This window comes from Orbicella franksi, chromosome 2 (assembly GCF_964199315.1).
Source record: "Orbicella franksi chromosome 2, jaOrbFran1.1, whole genome shotgun sequence".
Lineage (NCBI taxonomy): Eukaryota > Metazoa > Cnidaria > Anthozoa > Scleractinia > Merulinidae > Orbicella > Orbicella franksi.
Window position 1 is genome coordinate 31279012 of NC_138146.1, and position 27995 is coordinate 31307006.

At 39.9% G+C, this 27995-nt stretch overlaps 3 protein-coding genes across 3 annotated transcripts in view; 1 reads left to right on the forward strand and 2 right to left on the reverse strand.

Annotated features, from left to right (window-relative positions):
• Nucleotides 1–127: 127 nt before the first annotated feature.
• LOC145479278 (C-type mannose receptor 2-like) lies at nucleotides 128–6830 on the reverse strand. Its single transcript, XM_081457595.1, has 6 exons — nucleotides 6716–6830; nucleotides 3238–3645; nucleotides 2363–2559; nucleotides 1356–1578; nucleotides 590–820; nucleotides 128–383 (listed from the first exon to the last, which is right to left on the reverse strand). The coding sequence occupies exons 1-6, from the start codon at nucleotides 6828–6830 to the stop codon at nucleotides 142–144; spliced, it is 1416 nt and encodes a 471-aa protein (XP_081313721.1). The 3' UTR covers nucleotides 128–141.
• Nucleotides 6831–12222: 5392 nt separating this feature from the next.
• LOC145469691 (transmembrane protein 267-like) lies at nucleotides 12223–14816 on the forward strand. Its single transcript, XM_081453473.1, has 2 exons — nucleotides 12223–12858; nucleotides 14436–14816. Exons 1-2 carry the CDS (start codon nucleotides 12457–12459, stop codon nucleotides 14769–14771), a joined length of 738 nt encoding a protein of 245 aa, XP_081309599.1. The 5' UTR covers nucleotides 12223–12456; the 3' UTR covers nucleotides 14772–14816.
• Nucleotides 14817–17459: 2643 nt separating this feature from the next.
• The window catches only part of LOC145479279 (uncharacterized), a 34593-nt gene continuing 24057 nt past the window's right edge, over nucleotides 17460–27995 (reverse strand). The window contains exons 10-17 of the mRNA XM_081457596.1: nucleotides 27799–27971; nucleotides 24983–25184; nucleotides 24007–24140; nucleotides 23729–23800; nucleotides 23197–23295; nucleotides 22601–22805; nucleotides 21282–21386; nucleotides 17460–19965 (exon numbers count right to left, since the gene is read on the reverse strand). Of these exons, the coding sequence (XP_081313722.1) occupies nucleotides 19427–19965; nucleotides 21282–21386; nucleotides 22601–22805; nucleotides 23197–23295; nucleotides 23729–23800; nucleotides 24007–24140; nucleotides 24983–25184; nucleotides 27799–27971 (1529 nt within the window). The 3' untranslated portion in view covers nucleotides 17460–19426. The remainder of the gene's footprint in view (nucleotides 19966–21281; nucleotides 21387–22600; nucleotides 22806–23196; nucleotides 23296–23728; nucleotides 23801–24006; nucleotides 24141–24982; nucleotides 25185–27798; nucleotides 27972–27995) is intronic.

A 27995-nucleotide genomic window follows, 5' to 3' on the forward strand; every position in this document is an offset into this window, starting at 1 on the left:
GGGGAAACAGAACAAGTTGGTTCATTAACTGAAATTCAAAGAAAAAAAGCCCTTTTTGATAAACCCTTGTTCAAGTTTTGGAAATTTACAATTGAATTTAAACCAGAGATAGAGATGGTCGTCTAGATAAAAATCAGTTTCTCATAACTTGCCTTTGTTACACATGTCACCAGTGCAGCATTCTGCAAATGGTCCCTTGGCAAATTCTGTGCATTCATCAGTTGTGGCGCATCCTTTATGGTATGTTACAGTTTTGTTGTTCCCCTTGGTGCCATATGTGGTTTTAACACAGCGGTTCTTTGGTAATGTGCAGTTCACTCTTTTTTGGTTCTTAGCACAGTCGGCAAAGGATATGTTACTCGAACACTGATAACAAGAGATATCTGCAAAAAAACGCTGTTATATTAACTTTCAGCTACTTATGAAGTTATTTCGAAGCGCAAACATGTGGGCACCAAGACGTAGGCATGGTCCCTCCCCCGCGCGTACTGATTAAACGCGAACACACAAGCCCGGAAACCACACGCACACAAACTGACGTATAAACTCACACCATTTTGACAAGTACATAAACAAAAGTCTGGATTACCAGTATTGCAAAGGTCATCTTCACAGCATTCCAGAGAATTATTCCCCTTTTTTCTGCATTGATCTGCTGATGTACAGTCTTTGGAAAAAACTGTCTCTTGATCGATATTTCCTCCTGTTGTATTCTTTTGTTTGAAACAGTAGTTCCGAGGGAATGCACAATTGACTGTCTCTTGTTTCGTTGAACATTTGGCAAATGATGTGCTGCTTTCACACTGATAACAAGAAATGCCTGACAAAATAAGAACAATATATAACACGGTTACGAATGATCGTTAACTTCGAGAGTTAAAAGCACAAACCCTTCAGTAATAGTTATTTGCCATGTGAAGTTTGATTAAAACCGTTGATCCATATTAGCCGCATTGTTTTCATCTTTCATCTTTGGCCAAATTAACCTTCTGCAGCCTCATAATTTTGTTCATCGCGACAAAAAATCACAGTCTCAACGTTGTGCATTCGGACAGACTGAAGCCTTATCCGGGTTAATCGCTTCAACGTACCCAAGCTCCACCCAGTGAAGCCGCAATCTCATAGAGTGCTGCGGTTCCGAACCAGTAGTGTTCATGATCTTGTAACCTCGTCGTTAAATGGTGGAGAATCAAGCAAACACCCTTAGCGTCAGTGGAGTATTTAACTGTGCTGATTTGATATGTATATCTTGCTTTTGAAATCAGAAGCTTTTTCTATTTGATTTGCTTTGCTTTACTTTATTGAAATTTGATTTTCCAGAAAAAAAATTTTCTTACATTATAGCTTGCACATACCATCAAGTGGTTTCTCGCAGATGTAAAGATACGGATAAGGACAGTAATCATCATTCCACAAACCAAAATATTCTTTAGCCCCCACCGTAACACAGTGCTGCCTGCCATTACCACCGTTGTTAGGCTGTCCAGGTTCCCAATTGCTAAAATTTACGGTACTGTTATCCACTTCCCATGTAAATCTCCCTTCGTGTTCGATGTCACTCAGGCCTATCCACACTTGCTATGAACAAGAACAAATGCCAGTGCACAATACATCACATTAATTTTGGGACAAACTCGGCGAATGGGCACGATTCGCCAGTGCAACAAGCTAGAGAGGTTGGGGGGCGTTGCACTTTGACGGAGTGAATGAAGTCATCGCACCTCTATCTTTCATCCACCCCCCTGACAATACCGTTGCCTCTCCATTCGGTTGCACTAATTGGTAAATTTACTATCCCGTTGCAATGGACAGTGTCACCGATTATTCATAATTTGTTGACTTGTATGTGATGCCGACAACGTGTGCAGTGTGAATAGTCTGTACGACAGACAGTGTTTGTACATCTACCGTTAAGGACTATCCGTTGTGAACCGTTGTGCTATTTTTTTCCGCACATGCTAGGGGTATTAAGAGAGAATTGACCGATCTGGGTTGAATTAAAAATGTGCTGCTCAGCTCATAAATAAGTTTTTTCCCTAGCGGTTTTAGCACCTAAAACATCATTGTTGGACGTTGCCTGACTCACGGTCTCTTACACATTGACGGAGCACATTTTTTGAACTAGCTACTTGAGGTTCGGAGAAGGAGCAAAATTAAATAGTAAACCTGCGCCGATTCGTGATCAGTACCACTGAAAAACATGAAAAATTAAAACTTATTTCTTTAACAAAGAAACAGCTCAGTTATCTGGCTTAGAGGATGGCAACCGGCTTTCTCTATTTTATTTCTGTTGTAGTCATAATCTCCTATTTAAAGACACTCTTCACTACGTCTATGTGTCGCCTAATCTAGATCTACTTACATTGAACAATTGTACAATTCCGGTTGAACGCAAGTAAACTTCTAGGAAATGTTGCTCCGATGCGTCATCTACCTTCATCAGATAGCTTCCAGACTCATAACAATCCTGTTTTGCATTACTCCATGACTTTTCGCTTTCACTCGCTTTGTAGCAGGAAAACCCATTTGGAAACCATCCATCAGGGCATGAAAGCTTGCCTAAAGGAAGGGAAGAGACCACTATGAAGTTTACATTACAAGCAGCAGTGGTGCGCACTTGAAGCAATGACATAACCGATAGATAAGATATTAAGGTTTAGTGAAGGTTGCTTTTTAACCCCATTTAGCCTGAACTTTTTTTTCGTGCGTTAGCCGTAAAATGCTGGCTTTGTAAAACTCCTTAAAATTATGCCGTTTTAAAACTCCTCAAAATGCTTGCTTTTTACGATTCCTTAAAATGTTGGCTTTTCAAGACTCCTAAAATGCATGATGGCTCAGTTTTTAAAACTCCTTAAAATGCTGAATTTTTATGACTCCTTTATTATAATGTTGGCTTTTTAAGTTGAAGAGAATCTTAAAAGTGTTCAAATGAGCACACGTTCCAAAAGTTGCTTAAAAGCCCCGACGTAACGTATACTTACATAACGATATTCAGATGAACTGAATTACATAAGGGTAGTTTGTTATTTGCTATGACCATTTTATGTAGCATTCAGTTCCCAGCTACTGATAATGATCCAAAAGATTTATCCAAAACTCGAAACAGGTTCCAGACAACTTAACGTTCGTTATGAGTACCTGGTTAGGAAAATATATAAATGCTGCAAACAAGAGATCATAACAAGCATGAATAATTCTACTGAACAAGCCATAAGAATCATTAAGCGATGAGCTCACCTTTAGGTCTCTCGCACATGTAGTAGTGATTCCTCGAGCAGGCCAGATCATTCCAGCCATTGTTGTAAAGTTCAACACAGTCTTCCTGGCCTGACCAGTCATTTGGTTCGCCATCACGCCAATTACTGTAAACAGAACCATTGAATGGTGTTCCATCGCTCCAAACAAATTCACGTTGTTTAATTCGGTCATTCAACCCAATCCACATACTGTAGCTCATGTATTCTGCATAGCGAAGCCTTATGAATTCCATTTCCCTTTCATTTTCTATACTAACGAGGTCTCCTCCATATCCTAAACACACTGCACGAGCATTATCCCAACTAAGACTTTGTGAATATACGAAGCTGGTCATCACTTTGTAGCAGGAATCGTCAAACTCATCCCAGCCTGGCGGGCAGTCCAGAACTAGAAACCCAAATAAAATGCACTAATGTGACTCATTATGCAAATCATTTCATTGTTTTTTTTTTTGTTTTTTTTTTTTTTGCTGTTGTTGTTGATCAGTCCGTGCGCAAAATATTGTTCTCCAAAATGTAAGTTTCATTTTGATCTCCAACAGTCATGCTATACTCATTATTAGCTATTTTCAAACTATTGAATAAATATCGTTTGGTTAAAATGTTTAACAAGCAAGGGCTTAGACTTGCCACAAGTCGACCTCATGAGTTTCAGGGTGGAATGGCTAAGCGAGCGAAACGAACTTCGATGTTTTAGGATACGAAGGGGCCGAGCGAGCGACGAAGTCGCGAGAGGTCGGCGGGTACTAAATAAACACGACGAACGACTTCTCTTAAAGTCTACCAAGGGCTTATCAGAGTTTACTGGCGTGCACTCTCCAACAATCGACTACTCGATTAGTCGCGTCTTAGGCAGTTTATCTGGGGAAACTAAACGCCCCTTCAGCCTTGGCTAGCAAGGTCTTGCCTGGAATACTTAGAGTGGTTTTCAATTGTGTGTTATAAAACCAAAACCAAACCAATTACTTAGCAATTAGGCTCCTCACCCAATCTCAAAACCTAGTAAAACCAAAACCAAGGTAATTGCCTGACTGCTTTCGACACTCAATTGAATATGGTTTCTCAAAGGTACCAAGGTAATCTTCACGAGGCTGAGGTAACATCGGTAACACGGAAAAAAAGTACTTTCCCCCGGGAAACCTGTACGATGCTCTCTTGTAACCACGGCTAATTTGAAACCCAGTTTCCTCAGATAGAGCGGTTTTCAACTTAGATTCGATTTCCGCCGCTCTCTCGAGTCCGGTCTATCGAACTGCGGCTGGTACTCGAGCCTGTTTTCACCTGAGTGTCGAAATTAATCAGGCAGTTACTTTAGTTTTCGTTTTACTATGGTTTAAGATTGGCTTTGTAGTCTAATTGGTGAGTAAATGGCTTTGGTTTTACGACAGTCCATTAAAAACCACTCTAAACTCAACAAATTAAGGAAGTCGTTTCCTGAAGACTGCGTGCACGTACGTGTGGGTGATATATGTCATAAATTAATTTGTTAATCAATCTATTGTCAGGAGAAGTGCAGGTGTATGATAATGAGAATATTTTCTTCGTCTTCTCGTTTTTTTTTTTAATAAAGAGAAACGTTACCGAACCTAATCACCCGCCACAGCTGTATTTGTAAAACCAAACACTGAAAACATCTCTTGAATGGAAAGATTATGTCTTGAAAACATTCAGCTGTAGGACCCCCTGGGTACGTGTAACCTTAAATAAATACCAAGGTAAATTGAAACCCTTGCTAATTTTACCAAGGAGCAATAATCCTGGGAAAATCGTGCTTATATATATAACCATGACTAATAACCTGTTCATGAAACAATGAAAAGGTGCATTAAGTCCACATTAATTATTAATGCATTAATGTTTCTTTCACATGTAAATCACTTATCTTCAAAGGACCATTTTGGTAAATTGCTCAGACGATGTGAGTTCTTCGAATGGAAACGACATCCTACATTAGGAACGGAGATGTGGATTTCAAAGATTGTTAACGTGCCTCATTCGAAGAGGGCCCTGCGAATAAAGAATTTTGGCTCGGTCGGCTTTTGTTCCACTCCATTCCTGCAGTCGGTCATTTTGGTTTCCGTTCCGGTATTTAGTAACACTCAAAATAACCATTCGATTTCACACGTCAAGAACGCGCTCGCCTAGTGTATGTCATCTGAAAATTATTTCAACGCCGTAAAAAAGAAGCACACACGAAGGAAACATTAGTCTGCGTAGCAAGCGTTTCTGTGGGGTGCAGGAGCAAAGAATTACAGCGCGAAAAATGGAGCGAGTAAAAGAGGGGGGAGAGGGAGGGGAAGGAAGGAAGGAAACGCTTGCAGACAAACCCCTGGATTTTGAAAACCGCCCACTTGGCCTTTCATGCCTGAGTGCGCACACTGAGATTTCGTGCTGTCATCGGCTGTCATAAATTAACCAATAAAATCTTCGGCCTCCCGTAGCGGAAGTGAACTTTGAACTAAAATAAACTTTAACTTGTCAAAATGTTTGAAACAACGAGTGCACGGTGGGAACGGAGAAATCTCGATGAATTAAATTTGGTAATTTATAATCAAGCTGTATTTCTACTCAATCCGTCTAAAAGGAAGGACTGCAAGGGTTAAGTTTTAGCACAAATCTGCCAGAAAGTTAAAATGTGAGAAGTATTCAAGTCGCGTTTATACTCCTTGTGCTCGCAAGATTCGAAATCTTGGATCACTGTATTCATTATAAATACTCTTGTTCTTTGGCCATTTCAACTGTATTCATTCGTCCAGGAATCGATACAAGGTAAAATTAGCAAGTCAACTCCCACAAAGGCAACTCCAGTAAAGAAGCGTTTGCTGGAAACGCCAGATCCGCAAATCGATTCGAGTGTTATCGTCTGTAGCAAAAACAAACAACGGAAAGTCTTCTCGGAAAACTTTGGAATTTGGGAAGGAGAGGCTTCAAACATCTGAGAGGGAAAATAACGATAATCTTGACCAGTATCTGAATAAAGATAATCTTCCCCTTGGCGGCCTCCAAGTCGAAGTTGTTTATAAAATGTCTTCGTAAGAATTCCCCGCGACGAGACTAAATTTTTGGTAAGGCAAATATGTAACAAAAACTGGCATGCCGCAGCTAACACGACAACAAATCATTCAGAATTGTACCCAGAGGTTCTAAATGCTGTCATTAAAAAATGCTTCTAATGAAATGTCAGAGTACCTACGACAACATGTTGCTTTGTAACAAACCAGACGAAATCACTAGGTTTTCCTACGCAGTAGTGCGAATTTTCTTTCCCGTGGTTTATTATCTTGTCCTTGGCGCATGTGGCATTCAAGAAAGTGATGTTAAAATTAAAGGAACAGCTGAAAATTGTGTCGCGCTTGCTTCTGCAGGCTTCGAAAAAACCAAAGCGTCGCCATTGCACTACAGGATTTCTACCGTACTGTCGAAGCTGACGACTAAATCCTCGTTAAATATTCTCTTACAAGATGTAGATGTTGTTGCCACCAAAAGAAGTAAAGCGATCCAAGTGATGGTCATCATCCTTTCAAGCAAAACACAAACACAACAGACATGCTGGATGCTGTGTTTTAACAGCATATAATAGAGAACCGCAAAATAAAGCCAGATGTCTTCCTTCAAACAATGCAAACCAGTAAACAATTAGGACAGACTGAATTAATGCAATTTTTCGCTCACGTCACCTCAGGTTATTATTCTTGATAATGATCTTCAAGACTTTATGACTTTTAGGACACTGTTTTTAATAATGATCACGATGACTCCATATTTGTTTTTTCTTTTGTATTTACTTTTGTCCGAACGCTACCGTAACCTTGTCCTCGTAGAACGCGATATATCTTCCTTGCACGCACATAACAGACGAATAGTTCATTCTGATTACTAACATTCGCATTCGAATCTGTTTTAGCTGAATTCATTTTTCTGTGCGCCAAGAAGAATAAGTAAAAATGGAATCTGATTAACCCGGCAGTCGAGATAAAGTGCGTAGAGCTATGATGAAGTCTCAACAGGAGATTATAATAGAACTGACAGAATGTGCCAGAAGCGTAGCCATGGTAACTGGATCACAAAGGCAAATGACAAAACAAACTGCTTTCATTAACCTAACAGGATAACAAGGCATTACTAAAATGTCCTTATTTTCTGAATAAAAGTTATCGCCCAAAATTGGTCCAATTTTGAAAAGAAAATGGGTGCGCGGAAAAAACAATTGAGTGGAACAAATTTTATAACTCAAGCTGATTTTTCATCTACGCGCTTCTTGAAATTAAGCCAAAAAAAAAACGACGAATCGTAATTTCTAAATTCAGTTTGCCTCAAGGCAGTTCCTCCAAATTAACAGACGAATAGGGTAATTAATGACGTCATATGACAAATATCTTAGAGCAGAAGAAAACTTTCATCTTTCTCAATGAAAAACCGAAAATCATCGGTTTTCTCTTCTTTTATATACATATAATAGCAGACAGAGCGGGTGAAGAACAAAAACGATAATTTATATAGATGAAGTAGCGCGTAACTCCTTAATTACCCGTGTGAAGTAAGTTTGCAGTTCACCTGCAAATTGCCTCTTAAATATATCCTGCTTCAAAATTCTAACAAGACGCCGAGGTTTTCTGCCTATATTTAGTCTTGTGGTCTTTGCTTCAAGTCTCTTTTGGGGAAATGGTCGAAAATACATTGGGAATGTTAGAAACTTATAAATTATATGATACTTCGACGAAACCACAACTTTGTCAAAGAGAGAGAAAATAATTACCTCACTGCCAAGCTGCTTGAAAATTCAAATTTATCACCTTAGTTTCCTGGTGACCATTTAATGATATAACTGCAAAGTCAATGAAACTTACCAGCTGAAGCTATGGTTGCCACCAAAGGAAGCAAAGCCAGAGATCTCACCTTTACAGTCATCCTTTTCATTCGTCCAAAAGAAAACGACAAATATAAACGCGGATGTTGTTTTCTTGGCAAAGTAATTAATGATTCATCGAGTTTAAACACGGTCTTTTACTTAACAAACACGTAATTAATAAACAAAAAATGGCCAAGATGTCTAGCTCACAGTTTGACATGTGTCACGGTATAATTGTTACAGAATATTGTATCTCTGAGTCTCTTGTCAAGGTATAATTTTATTTATCGTCACCGAGATGTGCCTACTCCGTTCACTCTAAATATTCAATCTCCACTGTCCAATGACTCTTTAATACGTGTTTGACAGTTACTATAATTAGTAAAAAAAGAGCGAATGATTAAATATTACCGTATCAATTATTTCAGAAGCACAGAGCAATAACAGAGGGTCTTCAAGGGGGAAAGAAATTAACTTTTATCGTCCGGTGATGGTGGCGAATGAAAAGTTTAAAATGACAGATTTTAATTATCAATTATTTGGTAGTGGTGCGGTGATTTCACACCTTAGCATTGTCTAACCTTTCTATGTCTTAACGAGGGAAACTTTCGGTCAAGTGTTTCTCAAGAGTTTCGCCCTTCAATGGACGAGAAAAAGCAATGAAAAGAATCAAACTAAGATCACTAACTTTGGGAAAATAATCATTTTTTTTTTTTTGCCATTTTAATTGCAGAATCGAGGTACTTTGCAAAAGTTCACCGACATTTCTTAAGGGCGTACATACCAAGAAACCAAACCTTCATAAACGGGCATTTTGCTGTGCTGCAGGGAAGAAAGGTGGGCATGCAATGCCAACAAGAATTCTTTAGCATTTTAAAACGACCCTTTATTAAAGCCAAAAGTTGTTCGTTTCTAACAAGAGGAAATCCCATCCTGCTGCGTTTCAAAATTGTACTTTGAAATACGCGCTCTATTTGTACAGCAGTCACATCCGCCTTGAAAATTGCCGCTAATAGCTTTATTTAGTAGTCAAATATAGTTGTGATTTCCCTGACATTTCTGTTCCTTGTTTGTGTAATATTCGTTTCCACGGGAGTTTGCCAGCTGGACATATAATCTTAAAAGAAACTTTATTTGTTCAATTCAAGAGTTAATTTTCCTTTGTTATTATTCAGTCAAACATTTCGGAAATAAGTAGAAATTTTAATTGAAGTTCCCTCTCTTTTTTTCTTTTTCTTCATGTTAAAATTTGAAATTATTTTTTGGAGTCTGCTTGCCTTGTTATGGATAGTTCCGTTCTTAATTATATAGTGCTTTGTGCTCTTTACGAGAACTATTTGCCATGTCCTAAGATGCAAACAACAAAGACTTGTACAATCATACATAAGCAAGTAACGCGGCATGGTTACCTCGTCATGATCAAGTCGACGATTACCAACGACGTTATAATAAAGTGCTGTTGCAACTATTATCGGTCTTGTCTTTGAGGTTCGTAAGTCACATTGGCGAAGCCGGGGATCCTGAAGTACCAAGATGTCGTGTCGAGTTTCCGTTCCCGGAACTCTGAGCCAAGTGGTGCTTTCCAAAGTCAATTTCCCCAACGTTTAGAATGTATCCCGCTCAGTAAAGTTCAAATTAAGTCCCTTTTCGAGAAATCTATTGGTTCAGTAGTGGTGCAAAAGCTATCATTACATATGCTCCAATCAAGCGATAACTCTCTACAAAAGACAGGCTGAATATAGGACTGATCTCATGGCCTGAAGAGATTTTAAGACGTACAATTTCCATTTCCTGCTAGACATCAATAACAATGTTATGCAAATCCTTATGCTTGGATGAAGGGACGGCAACTGCGAACAGGAAATAAGTGGAACTGACGTACAGTGAAAATTGGAGAAACATGGGATTAAGTTGAAAAATTCATTCAAATCAGTTGTCATTGAAATGACTGAAGCAGAGACCTGTTAATTAACATTGAAGGCAAAGAGGAGAGCCCTTCAAATACAAAACCACTATCTATGAGCAACATCAACTAGCCCGCGATTTGCAGTCACCAATTGGTGAGTTATTAATGACACACTTTTTACATAGTGCAGCAATCTGGGAAAGGAGTCAAATTAGCCTTATTCTTTTCATTGTGGGCAAAGACTTCATATCCAGGTTGTATTATTAAAATGACTCTGCGGTTGACAAACAAGACAAATTATACATCCGTATTATGGTTTTTAGTCTGCATTATCTAAAATGTTTCGAGACACCGCGTTGCTAAGGGATACTGTATTTCGTAAACTGGACTGGACTGGATTAGTAAAACACGAATTAGTAAAAGGAGGATTAGCAGTAAAACATGAACTAGTAAGAAAGTAAAACGCGCAAAATTGATTGTCTTTATTGACACAATCATCTCTTATCCAAAGAATGTCAAATATTTTAAATCAGCTGTATTACATTTCTATCAGAAACAGAAACATATAAAGGTATTAAGTAGGTACATAGGAAACTGCAAGTATTGAACCAACAATTTGCACTCGGAAAAAGCCTTACAAAGATCTTTCCCTCAGACCCCCTGAACAATGTTCAAGTCTAAACTGTAGTAGATTCATAATTATGACTCGTTTGACTTGTGACATCCAACGCTACAAACAAATCTTGCGTTATTTAAAAAAAATAAGAATTAATTTGGTTGCATCAAATCTTCAGATTCTAAAGTTTATGTGGACAGCCTAAAATATTGTTTTTTACGCAATATTTCTGATTTTCATACTTTTTTTTTCTCGTTTGCTTTCTGTCACACAGAATGTCAGCTGGGGAGCGTTTAGCTTTAAATACGCTTTTTACCTTCTGGGAAAGGAACAATTTCCATTTCAGCAACAATTTTAACAGCTTTTAACATTGCGTTTTACTAATCCAGTGCAGTCTAGTCCTTGAATTACATTATGTATGGTTATTGACCAAGTGTGAGGTCAAGATGACTGGATATTGGCCAAGTTCTTTGATTTTTTTGCGTGTTTATGGACCGAGACGGAGTCGAGGTAAGATAACTCCAAGATAGCTCCATCTTGCCCGCTCGGGTAGCCACTCAGAGGGTTCCCAATAGGTTTGGCGGGATGCGGGATTTGGCTTTTTTTCGCCGTGATATTTGGGATTTGAGCTGAAAACAGGGGCGGGAAGCGGGAATTACAATTACGAGTGGGAGCGGGATTTCATGTTTTTATGGGGTTGGGATGCGGGATTCGCAAGGGGAACAGAGCGGGATACGGGATTTCAATTCCTACGTGACCTCGTAAATTTTTATTGACCAGCGCAAAAACCACAAGCTAGCAGAAACGAACCTTTTGTACGTATAGCTGTGTCAGGTTTCAAGTAATGAATAGTAATTAACGGCTCTGCACCCTTTTCAGGTTCTGTTAAACGTATCTATTATCGCTTGACTACGTTAGTATCATGAGACTGTAGGAGGTCTTTGAGTCCTATTGCGATCATTTGTGTAGCCTGCGTAGCTTGGCGCTTTTTAAGAGGCGAAGCCGCACTGTAACGAGCGCCAAGGCTGCGTTAAAAAAAATGCTTAAACCGCCAAGCTACGCAGGCTATCATTTGTGCTTACCTCTGACATCAATGACATCTGTCCATTCCGACATTTTCGATGTTTGGGTCTGTAATCCCCCCGATCATTTCTCCTTTTTCTAGTCTTTCGACCTTTTCCAGAGCGCATGGCTTGTTTTGGCCAGGATGACCTCACCGAATGGCGGTGATAGTGATTTCCCGAACGAAGTACGCGGCATTACGAATTCCGTCATCATATATTACGAAAAGGATGTTCGAGCAGGATTGCCTTCATTCGGAAAGAAAAGTTCTGAGCCCAGATTTCAAGGAAAGTGAAGACGCTGAAAGCTTTAAAAGAAACTGTCAAGTGCGTTTATCGGCCATCTCTTGAATATGGTAATGAACAATCTTTTTCTTTCACTGATACGCGAACAAAAGAAAACAAAACAGTAAACCGTTTACAGAACGAGACGTTAGAATCATTTCTGCTTACTTATCTGCTACCCATTGAATTCTTTTTTGATATTTTATGCGATATCTATTTTTAAAAAGTTTCTGTGTTAATGATTAAACTAATTATTAATGTAACAAATTAATCATTAACGCAGAAACGTCTTTTCAAAGTGGGCGGGATCGGGATTCCCAGGCTAAAAAGAGCGGGATGGCGGGATTATCAGGAAAAAATGGGCGGGAAAGCGGGATCTGAGAACCCTATTGTGGACCCTCCACTCACAGCGCAGGATTTGATTCATCTTGCCTAAGTCAAGTCCAGTCCAGTCCAGTGATATTTTTCAGAGTAAAGCTAAAATGCGCAGGGCATGGTGCCTAGAACGTAAACTGACTAGCCAACATGGCGGACATATTATGACGATGTGGGCGAACTTTTCGTCTTTGATTGTTCAACTTCTACGAATATTATCAAATTGTTTTCCCCGTACAATACTTCACTCAATCGTTCGACTTCTTCCATATTTCGTTCTTGGGAGCATTTGTTATGGATTTGATATCATTTTTACGTCAGTTCAAGACAGGTTTTATCTCAAAGCTGTTGTTGACAATACTGCTCATGGAATCATTGCTCTTGTCAGCTGGTGTATAATAAGTGAGATTCAAACTCGGAAAGATCTGATCGATGCGATCGTGTGTGGCGTCATAGCTTTTGGTATAGATGTAGATCATTTCATTGCTGCTAGGTCGTTTAAATTACAGGTAAGATATTCAAAATTCACCGTGTTATCCAAGTTATGGTATTTAAATATTGACTACAAATTCTACACAAATTCTAAAATTTCATCACAATGGAAGTTAAAGATTAAAAAAGGCCAATGCCCTTTCCTGGGTTTCCATACCACCATAAATCCCTGATTGTTTAAACACCAATCCAAAATCTTTTAGATGAAGTTGCACGCAGTTATTAGTAGTGAGATACACATTATGTTCAAATTTTTCACCATCATGCTAATGTTCGATGCTCAGAGAATCTCACTTTTATGCTCAGAAGGCGTCCCTATTATGCTCCATTATACTCACATAAAAAAAAAATGATGTTTTCCCTTAATGCTTATTTTATTCCCGGCTTGCCCAATCGATGAAAACTGATAATCGATATAATCAATATTTAGCTCTTATTAACCGAGCTGGAGGTCTGTATGGGAGAATCTTGACCGAGGTCGTGAGTACAGACCGAACGCAGTGAGCTTATTATATGGCAAAGAAGAAAACTTTAATTCGTTTAATGTAACTGGTTTGCTGACATTTTGCTTGCGAACGGTGATGAGCTTAACTTAAACCCGCCGAAATTTGCTCGTCCTCTTTACTTTTTCTTTTTTGTCATCGGGCTTTTTGGCACTTTCATAAATGATTGAGAAGAAAATAAAAGAAAATGGTGAACATTTTTGTATTTTAGTTTGCTACTTTGTCAACGCAAAATGAAACCGGTCTAGCTAGATGCCGGTCTAGATGGGAAAATCTAGACCGCGGTCAATATCGATTTCAGCCAATAATATTCGTGATTCAGTAGTTCCCAGTCTTTGTGAGATGCAGCCATATAATAACAATCAATATAAACAATGAAAATCAATGATGAAGAAAGTTGTGAGTATCGATACCCCTAAGCAAGTCAACCAGCATCCCCAACCTTTTCATATGGGGTCCCTCCAGGCATGGCACATGCTGCTAGGTAGTATTTAGTTGTAGCCTGCGAGCAGGCTCTCGTGCATTGCAGCAGGAGCAAAGTCAATGAGAAAAGTCGTGAGAGATGAGTCAGTGAGTGAAGCAAGTCAGTGAGGGGCCTGGCACGAGAAATGAGTGACTCTCATTTTCACCAGCTGGCTTCACTTGCCCACTTGTGCCAGGCCCCTTCACTTCACTCACCAATGGCTTTGTTCATGATGGCTTTTTGCTCAAAGATGGCTTTGCTCTTGCTGCCAATGATGAGAGCCTGCTGGCAGGCTAATTTAGTTGTTAAATGTAGATCAAACTCATGGGTAAGGAAAACATAAATTATTCCACTTTTGGCAAGGTTCTGTAGATCATTATGTACCATATGTATTTGTAATGTTAAAATGCTTACTCAAGTGCAATTAATGTGTAGTTCACCTTAACTGAGCTGTACTGTAGCTAGACAAATTCAAGATTAATTTTAGCTCAACATCTTCAGCTTGCCGTAATTTGAAAATTTGTAAAATAATTTAACAGTCTCAGTTCAGGAAAAAGCAAAGCCCAGTCTTTGTATTTGAGAATTGCTAAAATGTGCAATGTAAATAATTGCTCTGTTGTTTTTTCAGGATGCCCTTCATCTCAGCAGGAGACCATTTCTTCATGCGACAACAGTTGTCTTCATTGTGGTGCCGATACTGCAAGTGTGGTTTGCACAAAACATTTCATTTCTTCGATCTCTGCCATACATGTTTGTTGTAGCTGTTATTTCACACCACTTGCGTGACGGGACCAGGCGTGGCTTATGGTTTTGGCCTTTTGGTAGTACACCACCTTTGCCGTACTGGCTGTACATAAGCTGTACTGTAGCCTTACCCTTCTTTATGAAGGAAATGAAACGTTCCTTAGACAAGATCGTTGTTATTCCTATATCAAGGCAAAACTCTGTTTTGGTGGATGTGTGAAAAAACGTTGATAAGATCATGATTAAATAAAGACGTATAAACTTTCCTCAATCTTCTTCGTCTATTCAGAGCCTTTTTTCTCCATTGAAAAGCGAGCGCACGAAAATGAGCGGGAAGCGCGAGATCGGTCGCGGAGCGGACGAATTTTTGCCCCGTCCACAATACGTCGAAGGAATTTGAAAACAGAGGTTTCACTCTAAAAACGCATCGAATGTTTTCCGTTCACACTACGCCTGAGGAATTTAAAAACCCAACAATAACCGATCATTTTGAATTTGTGTCAGAGGAAAACCCAATCAGGGAAATCACATAATTGTCGTGACGCCATCGTTTTCACAAAGCTCCATTTTAAAAATGTTTTCCGTTCACACGAAAACGAAAAGCCAGCGTTTTCAAATTCCTCCGGTTTGAAGAGTGTTTTCGAAAAGCTCCGCTTTTTCATACAAATTTCTCTGGCTTAGTGTGAAGGCTGCGTTAGATATGCCGAGATTCTCGTGCGTTTTCCTAATTTCATGGTCAATAGCAAGACATTGCTCTTGACCATACGCGCAGGTTTAACTTTTTGGAACCAGCGACATGTTGCCGCAACAAAATGTTGCTTTGAAAGTCGTCCAACGCCCAATGCTACACGATATTGATTTTCAATACAATTTCAGTGTTTGCGTTAAGTCTTAACACCACCTAATTAAATATAACGCTACCACCTTTGGGCCATAAAATCGAGGTCACATTGAAGGGGTTCTTGAAAAAGAAATCGATCCCCTAGCGTTTTCATTTATTTTCCTTTTGTTGTTGTTGTTGGTTGTTTCATTCTTTTTTTCATGCCAAATCATGTGACCGCAATAATGAGATGGTTTGGTCATCATCTGCTAAGTGCATCCCAATGTATACACCCAGCTAATAAATCTTAAAGTGGGAGGCGCGGTGGCCTCATGGTTAGTGCGCTCGACTCCGGAGCGAGCGGTCCGGGTTCGAGCCCTGCCCGGGGACATTGTGTTGTGTTCTTGGGCAAGACAATTTATTCTCACTGTGCCTCTCTTCACCCAGGTGAAGAGTTGTAAGCCTGCCAAAAGTTTAAGTTAGGCATGCAGGGTTCGTACACGAATTTGTAGACATAATTCGACTTTTTCCAAACAAATTTTTCTTTTACAAAACGCAAGGTTTGGATCTCAGTCAAATCACACTTCATAAAAGCATAAACTGAAAACGCACAGTAACTACAATGTAATGCGGAAACACGATGGGGGAAGGGAGGTTCGGGGTTTTCGGTGGAACCCCCTCAGTTAAAAAAAAATGAGGCATCATAACGCGCTGACTTGGCCTCAGCATGCTAGAAATCCCATTTCCGAGGACCACAAATTGAACAATTTTCCAGGGGAGGATGTCCCAGGAACCCCCCACCGTAGTCCGTATCTTAACCCCCTTCTCTGAAATCCTGTATCCGCCCCAGACTCCGAGACGTTTTATAAGTTTATTTTTCTCTGACTTTATCCTTATCTTTTCCGTACTTCTTCCAGTTCTGGAAATGTAGGACCATGCATGTAGCACTGCGAGTTCACTACTAACGCTGACACTCAAATCGTCTGCTTCACAATCTTGCTTCAGCAGTTAATTTACCTCGACGAGCTCAAGTTGATATGTAAACCACATGGTTTCTCAATGCGCCCTAACCCAAGCATGATAATGCAAATTTTATTTTCCATATCCAGTCGTGAGCCTGATTCAGTTGGTTGGAAATCTTGTTTCGAGTCAGCTGAAGGGAAACCCATCACTGATCTCAACAATAAACATGATAAAAAGGTTTCTCTGTATAATGAGCATTTCGCAATGAACATGACATTTTACAGCAAAGAATAGCTTGACTGGTTAAGTTACTTTATTTCGATCGGAGGCTGTCGCATGACTCTACAGTCCTCGCCAAAATGGTTTGGGACATTTCTCTTTTTTCTCGAAGATCTTTCTCGCACACCCCCTGAACAATGTAAACTGTGGTAGATTTACGAGTTTGACTCTTGACATCCAACACTGTCCAGGGGAAGCGGGGCAGACCGAATTGCTGTTTTTATGGAAAAGTGGCAGCGTTCTTAATAATCAATATTTAAACAGGGTGACCCCTTCAGTCGCAGGACTGGTATCAACGGGGGCCCTGTATAACGTAAAATAAAAAGAGCATGTATAAATAATATATATCTATAAAAAAAACTAACTACTTTAAAAGATACGCTGAAATGTTTAAAAAATTTAAAAGCTTAAAAAGGTAATAGCGTTCTCATAAAAATTGGATATAGAATTGAAAATGTTCTAAAAAATAACCTAAGAAAAATAACCTAAATAACGTTTTGGCCAGGATTGTAGTCTGCTAATAAAGAGACCTCTCACCGCTTCTGACCCTCCGGCAACCAGCCAGGAGTGATATGAGGTGGCTGTCTTTGTCAACCTAACTCGTTCTCAGGGTGCAGGACGAAAGAGCCTAGGAACGAGTTTGTTTGTCATCTTGTACCACAATCTCGAGCCCAGAGTCTTACCACTTAGGTCTGCAGTTGGGCCGCGACTTAACGGCTGACCGAGCTGGAGAGAAGCTGGAATTGAAATTTCTTGTACCATTGGACGGTTTGTTTCAGATGGCCATTACTTTGTTTCACATTTATCAGATATAGTGCACTTTATACAAAACACATGCAGTACATGATAATGGCGTTTTATTCAGCTAGGTGGTAGTGGTGGAGCAGTTGGAAATGATTACTCTATCGTAATTAATGTACTGAACAAGTTGGAGCTACTTAAATGAAAAAGAAAAAAAAACTTGCTATGTATAGCACCTTTATAATTGATATTTGTTAATTAGTTTGCAGAATTTCAATAGTAAAATATCTCATTTTCCTCAAGTACATATCCTAACTACTTTAACACTTAAAAGATAAATTAGCGATAACCCTGTAAATGACTTCATTGCGAATTTATTTGATTGTACAATTCTTCTGGAATGCATTTAAATGCTCCACTAAGTTTTGTACTCTGTTGATTACTCTGTTGTGAGGCACATACGCAGTGTTTTGGGACTGAACCGTGGGCCCGGGGATTCATGGCCAACGTTGTTTGGACAGTGCCCCTCCGCCCCTGCCCCCCAGCGCGCGCCTGCCCCTTCCTCCCCTGGGCTCATGGCTGGAGTGTAGGGTTATATAGGCCAGGGAAAGTTATGCAGTCTAGGGGTTACCTGCCCAAAGTGGAGGCCTACGGATTTTCCCGCCAACCAATACACTGTTTGCACCGAGAACCAATATTAACAAATTGAAGACTAACTAGAGAAATTAGTTGTTGATGATCGTTGTCGGTGAACCAAAGAACGACTTATACTACTGTCTACTGAGGAACAAAAGAAAATCCACCTTTTTGAAAAATAATTTGAGAAACCTCGACATGACAACGCAGACACATATGAAACTTCATTCACAAGTCGTGAAATCAACATTTTGTCACACAAGACTGCTGTCAAACTGTATTTCCGGAAGATCTCTTTTCTTTTTTTTCCCAGAGAAAAAGAACCATCCATTATCGTGTATATTAGATATTGAATTTGACCATCACTGTTATGGGCAGTTGCTGATGTTTCCGAGGTGAATCCTTACTTTAGGAAACGCAATGCCAGTGTATTCAAGGTTCTTATAAAAATGAGATTTGAAATAAAAATAAAAGCACTGTCTAAAAAGTATAACATGGCACTGAAAACAGTAACAAAATGGAACCTTTTGAATTTACTTTTAAACCGACACTGAGCTGTTGTTCTCATCTCAGAGAATGTTAGGGCTGCCACTGAGAAGGTGGCAAAGTTACAAAGTCAACCACAATGCTACTTCACAGTAATTTTTCATGCTTTAAGCCAATCAAAACACAGAATGCTTATAATTGTCCTTGGTCAATCGTGTATTAAGCCAAATTTACATGGACTTTTAGGCGCTTACAGCTACACCCCACACTACGAGATCATGCTAAAATTCCTGAATACAGTCGAACCTCCGGTTGCGACCACCTCTCGTAAGCAACGTCTCCTCAGCGACCAGTCTCCCAAAATAATAAAATTTTCCAAGTCAAATCACTATATTTGGAACCTCTTATAAGCGACCATCTCTCGTAAGCGACCGTGATCACTTTTACAGCTGAAAGTTCGAAAAATTCTTTTGTTTTTAACCTCCCGTGGGCGACCTCTTGACAGATAATAGAGCGGAAATTGGATAATAAGTTGTTGTAACATTATCGCATTCCTGAGTAGTACAAGAAGCGGAAATTTTTTCAATGGGAAGTACCAGATTTTTCTCCAAATTGACTTTTCATATGAAGACAACTTTTAAAACATGGGTTAAAGATAACTGCACAGCATATGTTAACTACAGTTAACATATGCTAATGAGGCAAAATTTTCACCCAATATGGTCTATGCACTCGTGAGCGACCACCTAGGCTTGAAATTTTGGATGGTCGCTTACGGATGGTTCGACTGTAGTTTAATTTATATTGCACTCAGCATTAGCAGCCACCATGTTTGGTTTTGTGATAACTTTGCTCTTAATCAAACTAAACTGCACTAATGCACGCTAACATACCGATAACCTTACTTATTTAAAGCACAGTGCAGACAGATCTTGATCTACACATGGTCCCTAAACCAACTTTGACACTGATCGTGAGCCATAACTCGACTGCGGTCTTCCATCCGTCAGGAGATTCTCTCGTTCCTCGCTGGGCTCACTAGACTGGCTCAATACGCGGCGCAATGGTTGTTTTGATTTTCTGCGCTGTCTCCGGCGTCGACGGTTCCGGACGTCTTCCAAGGCCCCCTCATCGGGAGGAGGAGGCAGATTTTGGTCATCAAATGCCCACACCCTGTGCAACGTGCCACGCCTCCAAGGAGCACGTGCAATCACGTGGCAAAACGTCACAGCCCTGTGCCATAGCAAAGTCAAAAACTGTATAACTATGAGAAAGCCGTAGATGACGAGAAAAGAAAAACCCAGGAAATTGGTTCCCATGACCTGCAGGTGTTGCTGGCTGAGAAGAGCCATTATCAGGATTATCCAAATAGCGTTTGCCATCGCAAACGCCAGCAGAGTCTCGTTACGGAGATCTTCAAGCTTCTCTTTTAATTCTTCAACTGCCCCAAACACGGCTGACTCCGGTACAAGACAGGCTTGCCGCAGACCTGTGTGCAAAATCAACAAAGTCGAAAAAGCTGCGATGTCAGTTACATGTAGAAGAAACCTCCATTTAATAACATCTTTTTTTTTTTTCACTTCGAAAAGTCAAATTTCTTATTTATCTATCTGCTTTTAAATGATGCGAACTTAACTCTACACTCCATACTCTATCTGCAGGTGACACATTGTCATCTACATTACATCTCATTCCAGTCCCTGCATAGCAACCCATGTACGCACAACAGACAATCACCCTATGGCTTCGTACCGCTCAGTTTTTAAGACGGAAAGCATAGCGCAGCAACGATGGGTTGAAATCTTTCGATCCTGACTTTTTTTACGAATACAAGAGGGGTAGCTCGGTGACGGTATTTTCAGTTATTTTGGTTACGTACAAAATTACCTTTAAAATAAAGGAAACCTCAATATGGTAGCTTACTAAGATAGAAAAACATCAAAGAGATAATAATAAACCACAAACGAACAAGGATAGTGAAAGATTGAGAAGGTTAACACGGATTACAATGGACGAACTTGAAAAATTTAGGCTGTACTTTTCAAGATGCGCAAGCCGTGACGTAGTTTCATTACGATGTTCGATCCAGCTTTCAAGATTGCTGTCTATCAAACAACAACTTCGCTGTCACAATTCTAAGTTGATCTAGAAACTTAAGATGTATCTTCTTTTACAGAAAACTACCTCATGATCGTACAGAAATTGTGGGATAACCTGGAACGCCGGTCTAAAATTGCCTGTGATTAATCAGAAATCTAAATTAACACTTGACAAGATACAGTCATCACATGGCCAAATTCCACCATTAACCTCTCAGAAATTGGGAGGAAGAACGTTTCTGCATACAAACACAAAAACGCACAAGCGTTTTGTTTTACTTTGCAATAGACCATTTTACCGGTTATCTGCTCAGTGACCTAGCCACTGGATGGCAGCGAGGCTGGAGTTGACCTTGTTTTGATTAAGATCTCAATGCTTTTGTTGTGTAAGTCAAGTTGTTCTTATGCTAACTCTCACTCACTCATCCTCTTCGCTTCTTCATGAGTGGAGCATAAGGCCACTAGTTGGCATTTAAATGAAAAAGCAGAGAGGTCTGTATCAAAGCAAGGTCACCTCCAGCCTTGGTTGCATTCATAAGCCAGGAAAATTTACACACAACTGTTAACTGGCCTATTGTTCTTTGGGATTTTCAGATGAGAACGAAAGGTGACACCAACGGATTATCATAGTCAAATTCAGCCATCTCCCAGACTGATGGAAAACTAGAAAAGAGCACAACAACAGAAACTCGTTATTTACAAATACCTTCCCAAAACTGATATTCATGTCCAAGGTCTTGGTTATCCACCTTTAAATCCATGACCACCAATTTGCTTGTTTCTTCGCGTGCCCGACGAATTCTTCTCTGAGCTGAGAGATGTAGAAATTGTTATTTAATGTATTTATTTAGTAATTTCACATTTTGTACAGTTATAACGTGCTTTAAAACGACTTGAAAAAGGTAAGAACAGATTTTTCAGTGCTAAGCATTTCAGTTCCAAAATAATTCCTCTTCTAAGCTCATTGATTGGCAGTTATGGAACCATCCGTTCCGGAAGAATATTCTTTATTCCCCAGTCAGAAGTCCCCGACAACCTCTACAACATGAAGTGTTGTAGGCCCCAAAAGACCCTAGCTGGGGATCGGAGCTAGTGTTCCCGTGTTTTCAACACAGCAAGTAAAATCGCTTTTCAAACTCGTATTTAAGCAATCCTAGTGAATCTGAACTATTTACTAGCATGCCGACATGGAACAGAATGTTACCCCATGCAAGTTATTCTGACTGTTATTCTGGCCTAATAGTCTTGATTTCCTTACAGCCTTTCCTTAGGATAAGACAAGCTAGATGGCTCCTAGCTCACGGGACTTATCTCTATTGGTAATCCACCTAACCCCCTCTGGATGGGTTGCTACTCCATCGCAGCCAACTGCTAAATTTTGCCGTGTTATCGGAATAATTCCCACATTCTCGTCCCCAGATGCTGCAATCCTTTTGTTCTTCGTGCTGATCAAAAGGATTGCAGCCTCTGGAGACAAGAATGAATTCCAAAGTACCCAACCTGGCCCCGAGGCTTAGGGGAATAAAACAAAAGAAATTATTTATTCATCTTACATCCTCGATGTGATTTTTTGTTTTGTTTTGTTTTGTTTTGCTTTGCTTTGCTTTGCTTTGCTTTGCTTTGCTTTGCTTTGCTTTGCTTTGCTGTGCTGTGCTGTGCTGTGCTGTGCTGTGCTGTGCTGTGCTGTGCTGTGCTGTGCTGTGCTGTGCTGTGCTGTGCTGTGCTGTGCTGTGCTGTGCTGTGCTGTGCTGTGCTGTGCTGTGCTGTGCTGTGCTGTGCTGTGCTTTGTTTTGTTTTGTTTTGTTTTTGTTTCACCTAAGCTTCGGAGCCAAGTTAGAATTTTAATATATCGAAAATGGCGTATTATGCACCTGGGTGGAAAAAAAACACTTTGAGAGTTAGTAAAGCGTGTTGTGCAAGGAAACAACCAAAAAACCCGCCAGTCCGTCAACTCATACTCCCTAGTGAGGAGTGCTCTGCACTTACCATCATTGTCATATGGCTATCAGGATAACAGAAACCTACCTTCACTTGGGTACTGTACTCTCTGTATGGCCTTGTACATCTTATCTAAGTGTCCCGGTTTGATGATTCTGAAGATCTCTTTCAGTGTTTCCTTGTTCATTATTTTTAGATCTTCTAGCATTCTTGGCTCTGTGTAGCCACTCTGAGTAAAGTTCTCCCAGTATTCATCAAGACCCAGTTCAGTTAACCAGTCTTCGACATTTTCCTAACCAAACAAAGCCACAAGAAATGTCTGGTCACTCGGATGAGTTCATATCTTCACCACAATCAAATAAATATGATGTATGGTTAAACCTCTAATTCTTGTTGAAGACCTTCTTCATTTTTCACCTCCTACAAGAATTGAGCCTAAACTTTGGGACACAAACTCCTGTGCCTGCAAAATGTACTATCTTATACCTGTATTATATACCTGTATTAAAGGAACACATCTAGTGAGGGGAAACCACAATTTGTAGTTGGTATGGTAAGGAGAAAACCACCATGGTTCACGTTTTTTTGGGGGGGACACTTTTTTTTCGGGGGGGAAAGGGAAGTCACGCCTGCCAGTCCCAAAGACAACATGCAGGATGCCTAAAATCAGTACCATGACTTACCGGCACTTCCTGTGGAATTTCTACTTGAGGGAGCTTCTCAATTTCAATCAGCAGCCTCTTTCGGTGACCACGTTTCTCAATGCCAATGGCTTTTAAGTGCTGTTTGGTTGGAAACGATATTCAGCATGACAGTATGACAATCTTTAACACACAAGCAGCTTGAGAAATAGTTAAGTTTTAAACAAATCACATTGTATCATAGAAGACAGCACAAATGGAACTTTTGCCGTTCTCGTTTTAGACATTTTGACTGAAGTGAGAATATCTGTATTTGCTATGAATTGGAACATTTTTTCGCTCTTGTGTGAGATTCACTAAGGATTAGAGGAGACGAACACAAAATCAGAGGCAACTTTTGACGGTTTTTCTTGGTTTTTTTTTTTTAATCAACGGCTTAAACTGAGGGAAACGTAACCATTTTTGTTTTTACTTTAGCATTCTCCCAAATGTCCCCTAGCTTGAAGCCAAAGAGAACATTCCTCGAACAGAAAGAGCTAAAAACACAATTACTATTCCTGGAGCGAATACTAACCCTGTCTGTCATGCCAGCGATGAAGCTCACATTGTCATAGCCAGAGTCTCTGAAGTTGTTTAAGTACAGTTGCTGTAAAGAGAAGGGAACAAAAAATAAGTATAGGCAATCACATGATTTCGAGGGCAATTTAGAACAAATAACCCCGTGCAAATTTTAAGAAGGCTAACAAATTCATCTTAGCGACAAATATTAGCCTGAGAAGGAAGTTTGAGGGCTCACATGTAGTTTTTTATACATAAAATTTCCTAGCAAACTACTAGGTTCCAAGCCCTTACCTGAAAATCCCTTTGAAGCCAGTCCTCCACTGGAGTTTCAGGATGCAGCCGGGGAAGTTTGGTTGCAAACGTAACCTTTTTGTCCCCAGGGTAACGGAATTTCATAAAACGTCCGCTATCCTCTTTTTGGCCTTCTACAAAGAAAAACAAACATATGCCACCATAAAGAAACCAAACTCGTCTTATGAAGTCTTGGAAGCTCACAGCTCACTTCTCGAAGAAGACAACAGCTCGATATCCCCGAGTCAGTTACCTCGAATTCCCCGATACATGTATCTCAAACTCAAATCATTTTCCCTTAGATTTGCTTTTTCAGATTTGATATCGCCTTTCTCAAAAGCCCCTGCCATCTCGAACTATTTCTGGTTTCCATTAGGGGTACGAGATGGACTCGAATAACGAAATAATCCAGAATAACGAGGAGAAAGACAAACAGAAATGAGCGTGCACAGTTAAGGTACCTGACGTAGTGCCGACAATGACCACTCAAAGATCAGTTCGAAACAGTGGGGAATTTATAATAAACAAGGTCAAAATAGATGATAGTTAATGACTGAAAAAGACAGGGCAAATAAATAAATAAACAAATAAATAAATAAACAAACAAACAAACAAATAAATAAATATCAAATGATCTTTATGGAGGAAGCTCCCGTCACGTTGCGCGGTTTTCAGGGAGGAACTCAGTAACTAAGGTAAAATAGAGTAAAATAAAAAATAAAAACTAATCACAATCACATCCAAGTTCTAATAAAATATGGAAAATCACCTTAATCTAAGGGCAATGCGTTTAGGTTCAAAATAACACGGAGCTCAAAAAAGCCGAGTTGAAATCAGCGGGGTCCAGCCCGGGGGTCCAGTGGGTGGCATTTGACGGATCACAATTTTTCTGACAACAACGCACAACTTCACTGTAACGCCAAAAAGATGTATCAATTAACAAGCACTTTTGTGCTTGTCTCCTTACAACACTGACCTCGAGTTAGAGACAGCTGCCGGCGTACTGGAGTGTGCTTCAGTGCTGACTTAGGCGGTGCCTCATCCAAGAGTTTAGTGGTATGGTCAGTGATACCAAATGAATCTGCATCACTCTCTTTACCAGGATCGTCTTCCTGAACAGAAACGACAGCGCCTTCATCCTCAGAAGGTTGCAAGCCACTGTCAGAGGTGGAATTCTCCTTGAATAAAACAAAACGGATGAAGAATGATGCATTTTACACGAATTCTAGCAGTACACCACCTTGTGCAGACACTGTACCAAATTTTGCAATAATCCATTTCTTTTTTTTTTTTTTTTCTTTTTTGGATAAATCAACTTTTACTGTACAGATGTCTGATATCTAGTTACAATGATTGGGAATTAAGGTATCATCGTAGGTGGATTTACGAAAAATGCGAAAAATCTTTTTTTGGCAGTTCAAATTGAGAAGACTGAGATAAATATTTTGCAAAAAGAATGGGGAAAAGGGCTTTTTACTTTTTAACTTAAAGTAAAAAAACTATTTTTGAATATCATTAACCCCTTACAGCGCGTTGACACTGTTCCTGATCTGGTTGTTTCATCGCAAGTTGGCTTTCGTTCTTGTCAAATTTTCTTTATGTCAGGACGAAAAATTCTTGCCCATTTTCGTCTTCGAAGAGGTCGAAGAGGCGAAAATCTGGTGGAACCCACAGGTTCAGCGTCGAACAAGATCTTTGGCTCAGAGCGACCGTGGGTCGCACTGTAACCAAGAAGAATGGCTGAAGGAACTCGAGGACACTAGTTCCGCCAATGAACCTAAAGGACAAAATACAACAAGTGCTAGTCGCACGAAATTGTTGTAGAACGGACGCGATTCCGAAACTTCCACGAGAGAGTCAAGCGCAGATGTAGATGTGGACAATGTAGACCTCGAGATTTCCTCTTTCTCATGCTTTTTGGCTTCACGAGGCATGGTTTCAAAAAATGTGTGGAGAACGAAGGAGCCTAAACTTAACATAATACCCATGCCGCCGACGAAATCTTTTAAGTAAAAGATCACGGCAGTTTAACTTGTAGTTTGTCAATTCTCGGACGACTTCACTGCGACGCGGGTTTCCGCGCCAGAATATTAGTCGTCTGTTTATTTCAAGTTGTCATAACCCATTGCTGTGGTAAATTGACCCATGCAGACATCTGTCAGTGTGGAGGGGACTTTTAACACCTATTCATACAAATCTCATAAAAGGTTTTTCGTGTTTTTCTCGATAAAATAAAACTGCATATAAGGATGAACATTTTTAGTTCGTTTACGCGCGTCTTCCGATGGAATTGGCTGAAAATCGGCAGGTACGTTCTAGGATACCTCCTTCGAAAAACCGTGTCGGGCTTTGTTTAATTTCGCTTCCGTTTCAAAGTTATGGCCTATTTAGTAGAAGGAAACGTCCGCATTAAAAATATCAAAGTTTAGGAGGGTGTAGAAAAAAAACCAAACCACATCTGGAAAATCGCAGACACGATTTTTGAGGGTGATGTGTGAGGAGACATTTCCGATGTAAATCGCGCCGCTCCGATAATCCACGCGCGGAAGCGAACCAGTTTAAGGAAAGCAGTGTTTCTGGGTATTTCTTTTAATATCACTGCGACAATAACTTTTTAGAAAATTTCACTCTTACGTAATTTCGGGTAGCCAACACCCCTATCATTTTTGTTTTTACTTTAGCAAAACATTGTAATTTCTAACTCTGGGGTGAAATAAATGTTGTTGTTGTTGTTATTGCTTTTGTTGTTGTTTTTGTTTATGTTGTTGTTAATGGGAGACATAGAGACACTTGGCCCATTTTTCTTGCAAGTGCTTTGATTGGATGATAAGAATCAGAAACACTTCAGTCTGAATATTTAGATTTAAGCAATAGAGCACTTTTTCCGTGTTTACATAGCCTCATCTAAACATGAGGAGGGTTGGGAAATTCGAGACTCGACTACTGTACGTCTCGGGTTTGCATAACTTTCGAGAATTCTCCCAACCCTCCGAGTGTTTAGATGAGGCTCTGTAAACACGGAAAAAGTGCTCTATTGCTTTTTACAAAATAATTCTCAAAAATACGCGCGAATCTAAAACGTCACAACCGTGTTTACATACTCTCATCTAAACACACCTATCGACCAATGAGCGCGCGCGTAGTAGCTCTGTTATTTTATAAACACTGAGCAGATATACTCATTACAGAGTGTCCAGGGATTTCCTACAATGCACTGCCCAGGTAGGACACAGTATTTGTGTTTTGCACTGTATGCCAGCTAAAGGAACACACTCGCAGTATTTTGAGTTATTTTGGCCTCGTACAAAATAACCTTTAAATTAAAGGGAACCTGAAAATAGTAGTTTACTGGTAAATTTATATAAACAATCGTAAATACTCTGGGCAAGACCTTGGTACGCTGAAGGGGTGTCTAAGTTTTCCCAGATAAACTGACCAGTTGAGAAGTCGAGTTTTGGACAGTGCACGCCAGCAAACTTTGGCAAGCACTTGCTTTTCGATTATTTTAACCAAATGATATGTATTCAACCATTTGAAAATAGCTAGTAATGTGGCGAATGACATCACTGTTCAAAGGAACTCAGTCATGGTATTTTGAGTTATTTTGGCCACATAAAAAAAATACCCTTGAAATGGAAGGAAACATGAAAATAGTTTACTAACAAAGAAAAACACGAAAGAGATAATTAAAACCCATAAAGGGACAAGCAAGGTTAAGGATGGACAAGATTAACACAGATTACAAACGACGAACTTGATACACAAAGTCGCTACTTTAATAGGAGTACTCACCTCCCCAGAGGTCACGGACGCTGAATCAGGTACATGCCCTTCCACCCTGCTAGTGTCATTAGGCTGCGGTGTTGGCTCAGGTCTGCAACATGTGCAAATATACCTGACCTTTGTCCAAAGTGTCTCATACCAAGGAACATCATTCACTTTTTTGGTTTTCTCCTCCCTCGTACCTGAGCAAAAGCAAACCCGTAATT

What these genes read in the sequence shown, in the direction of transcription:
- LOC145469691 (XM_081453473.1), top strand. Translation starts at nt 12,457, where the DNA reads ATGCGCAGGGCATGGTGCCTAGAACGTAAACTGACTAGCCAACATGGC. An exon ending in CTAGGTCGTTTAAATTACAG is followed by an intron (nt 12,859 to 14,435) that starts GTAAGATATTCA and finishes TTGTTTTTTCAG; the next exon opens with GATGCCCTTCATCTCAGCAG.
- LOC145479278 (XM_081457595.1), bottom strand. Translation starts at nt 6,830, where the DNA reads ATGCTGTTAAAACACAGCATCCAGCATGTCTGTTGTGTTTGTGTTTTG. An exon ending in GGCAACAACATCTACATCTT is followed by an intron (nt 3,646 to 6,715) that starts GTAAGAGAATAT and finishes TTGGGTTTCTAG; the next exon opens with TTCTGGACTGCCCGCCAGGC. An exon ending in AGATGACCTTTGCAATACTG is followed by an intron (nt 384 to 589) that starts GTAATCCAGACT and finishes GTTTTTTTGCAG; the next exon opens with ATATCTCTTGTTATCAGTGT.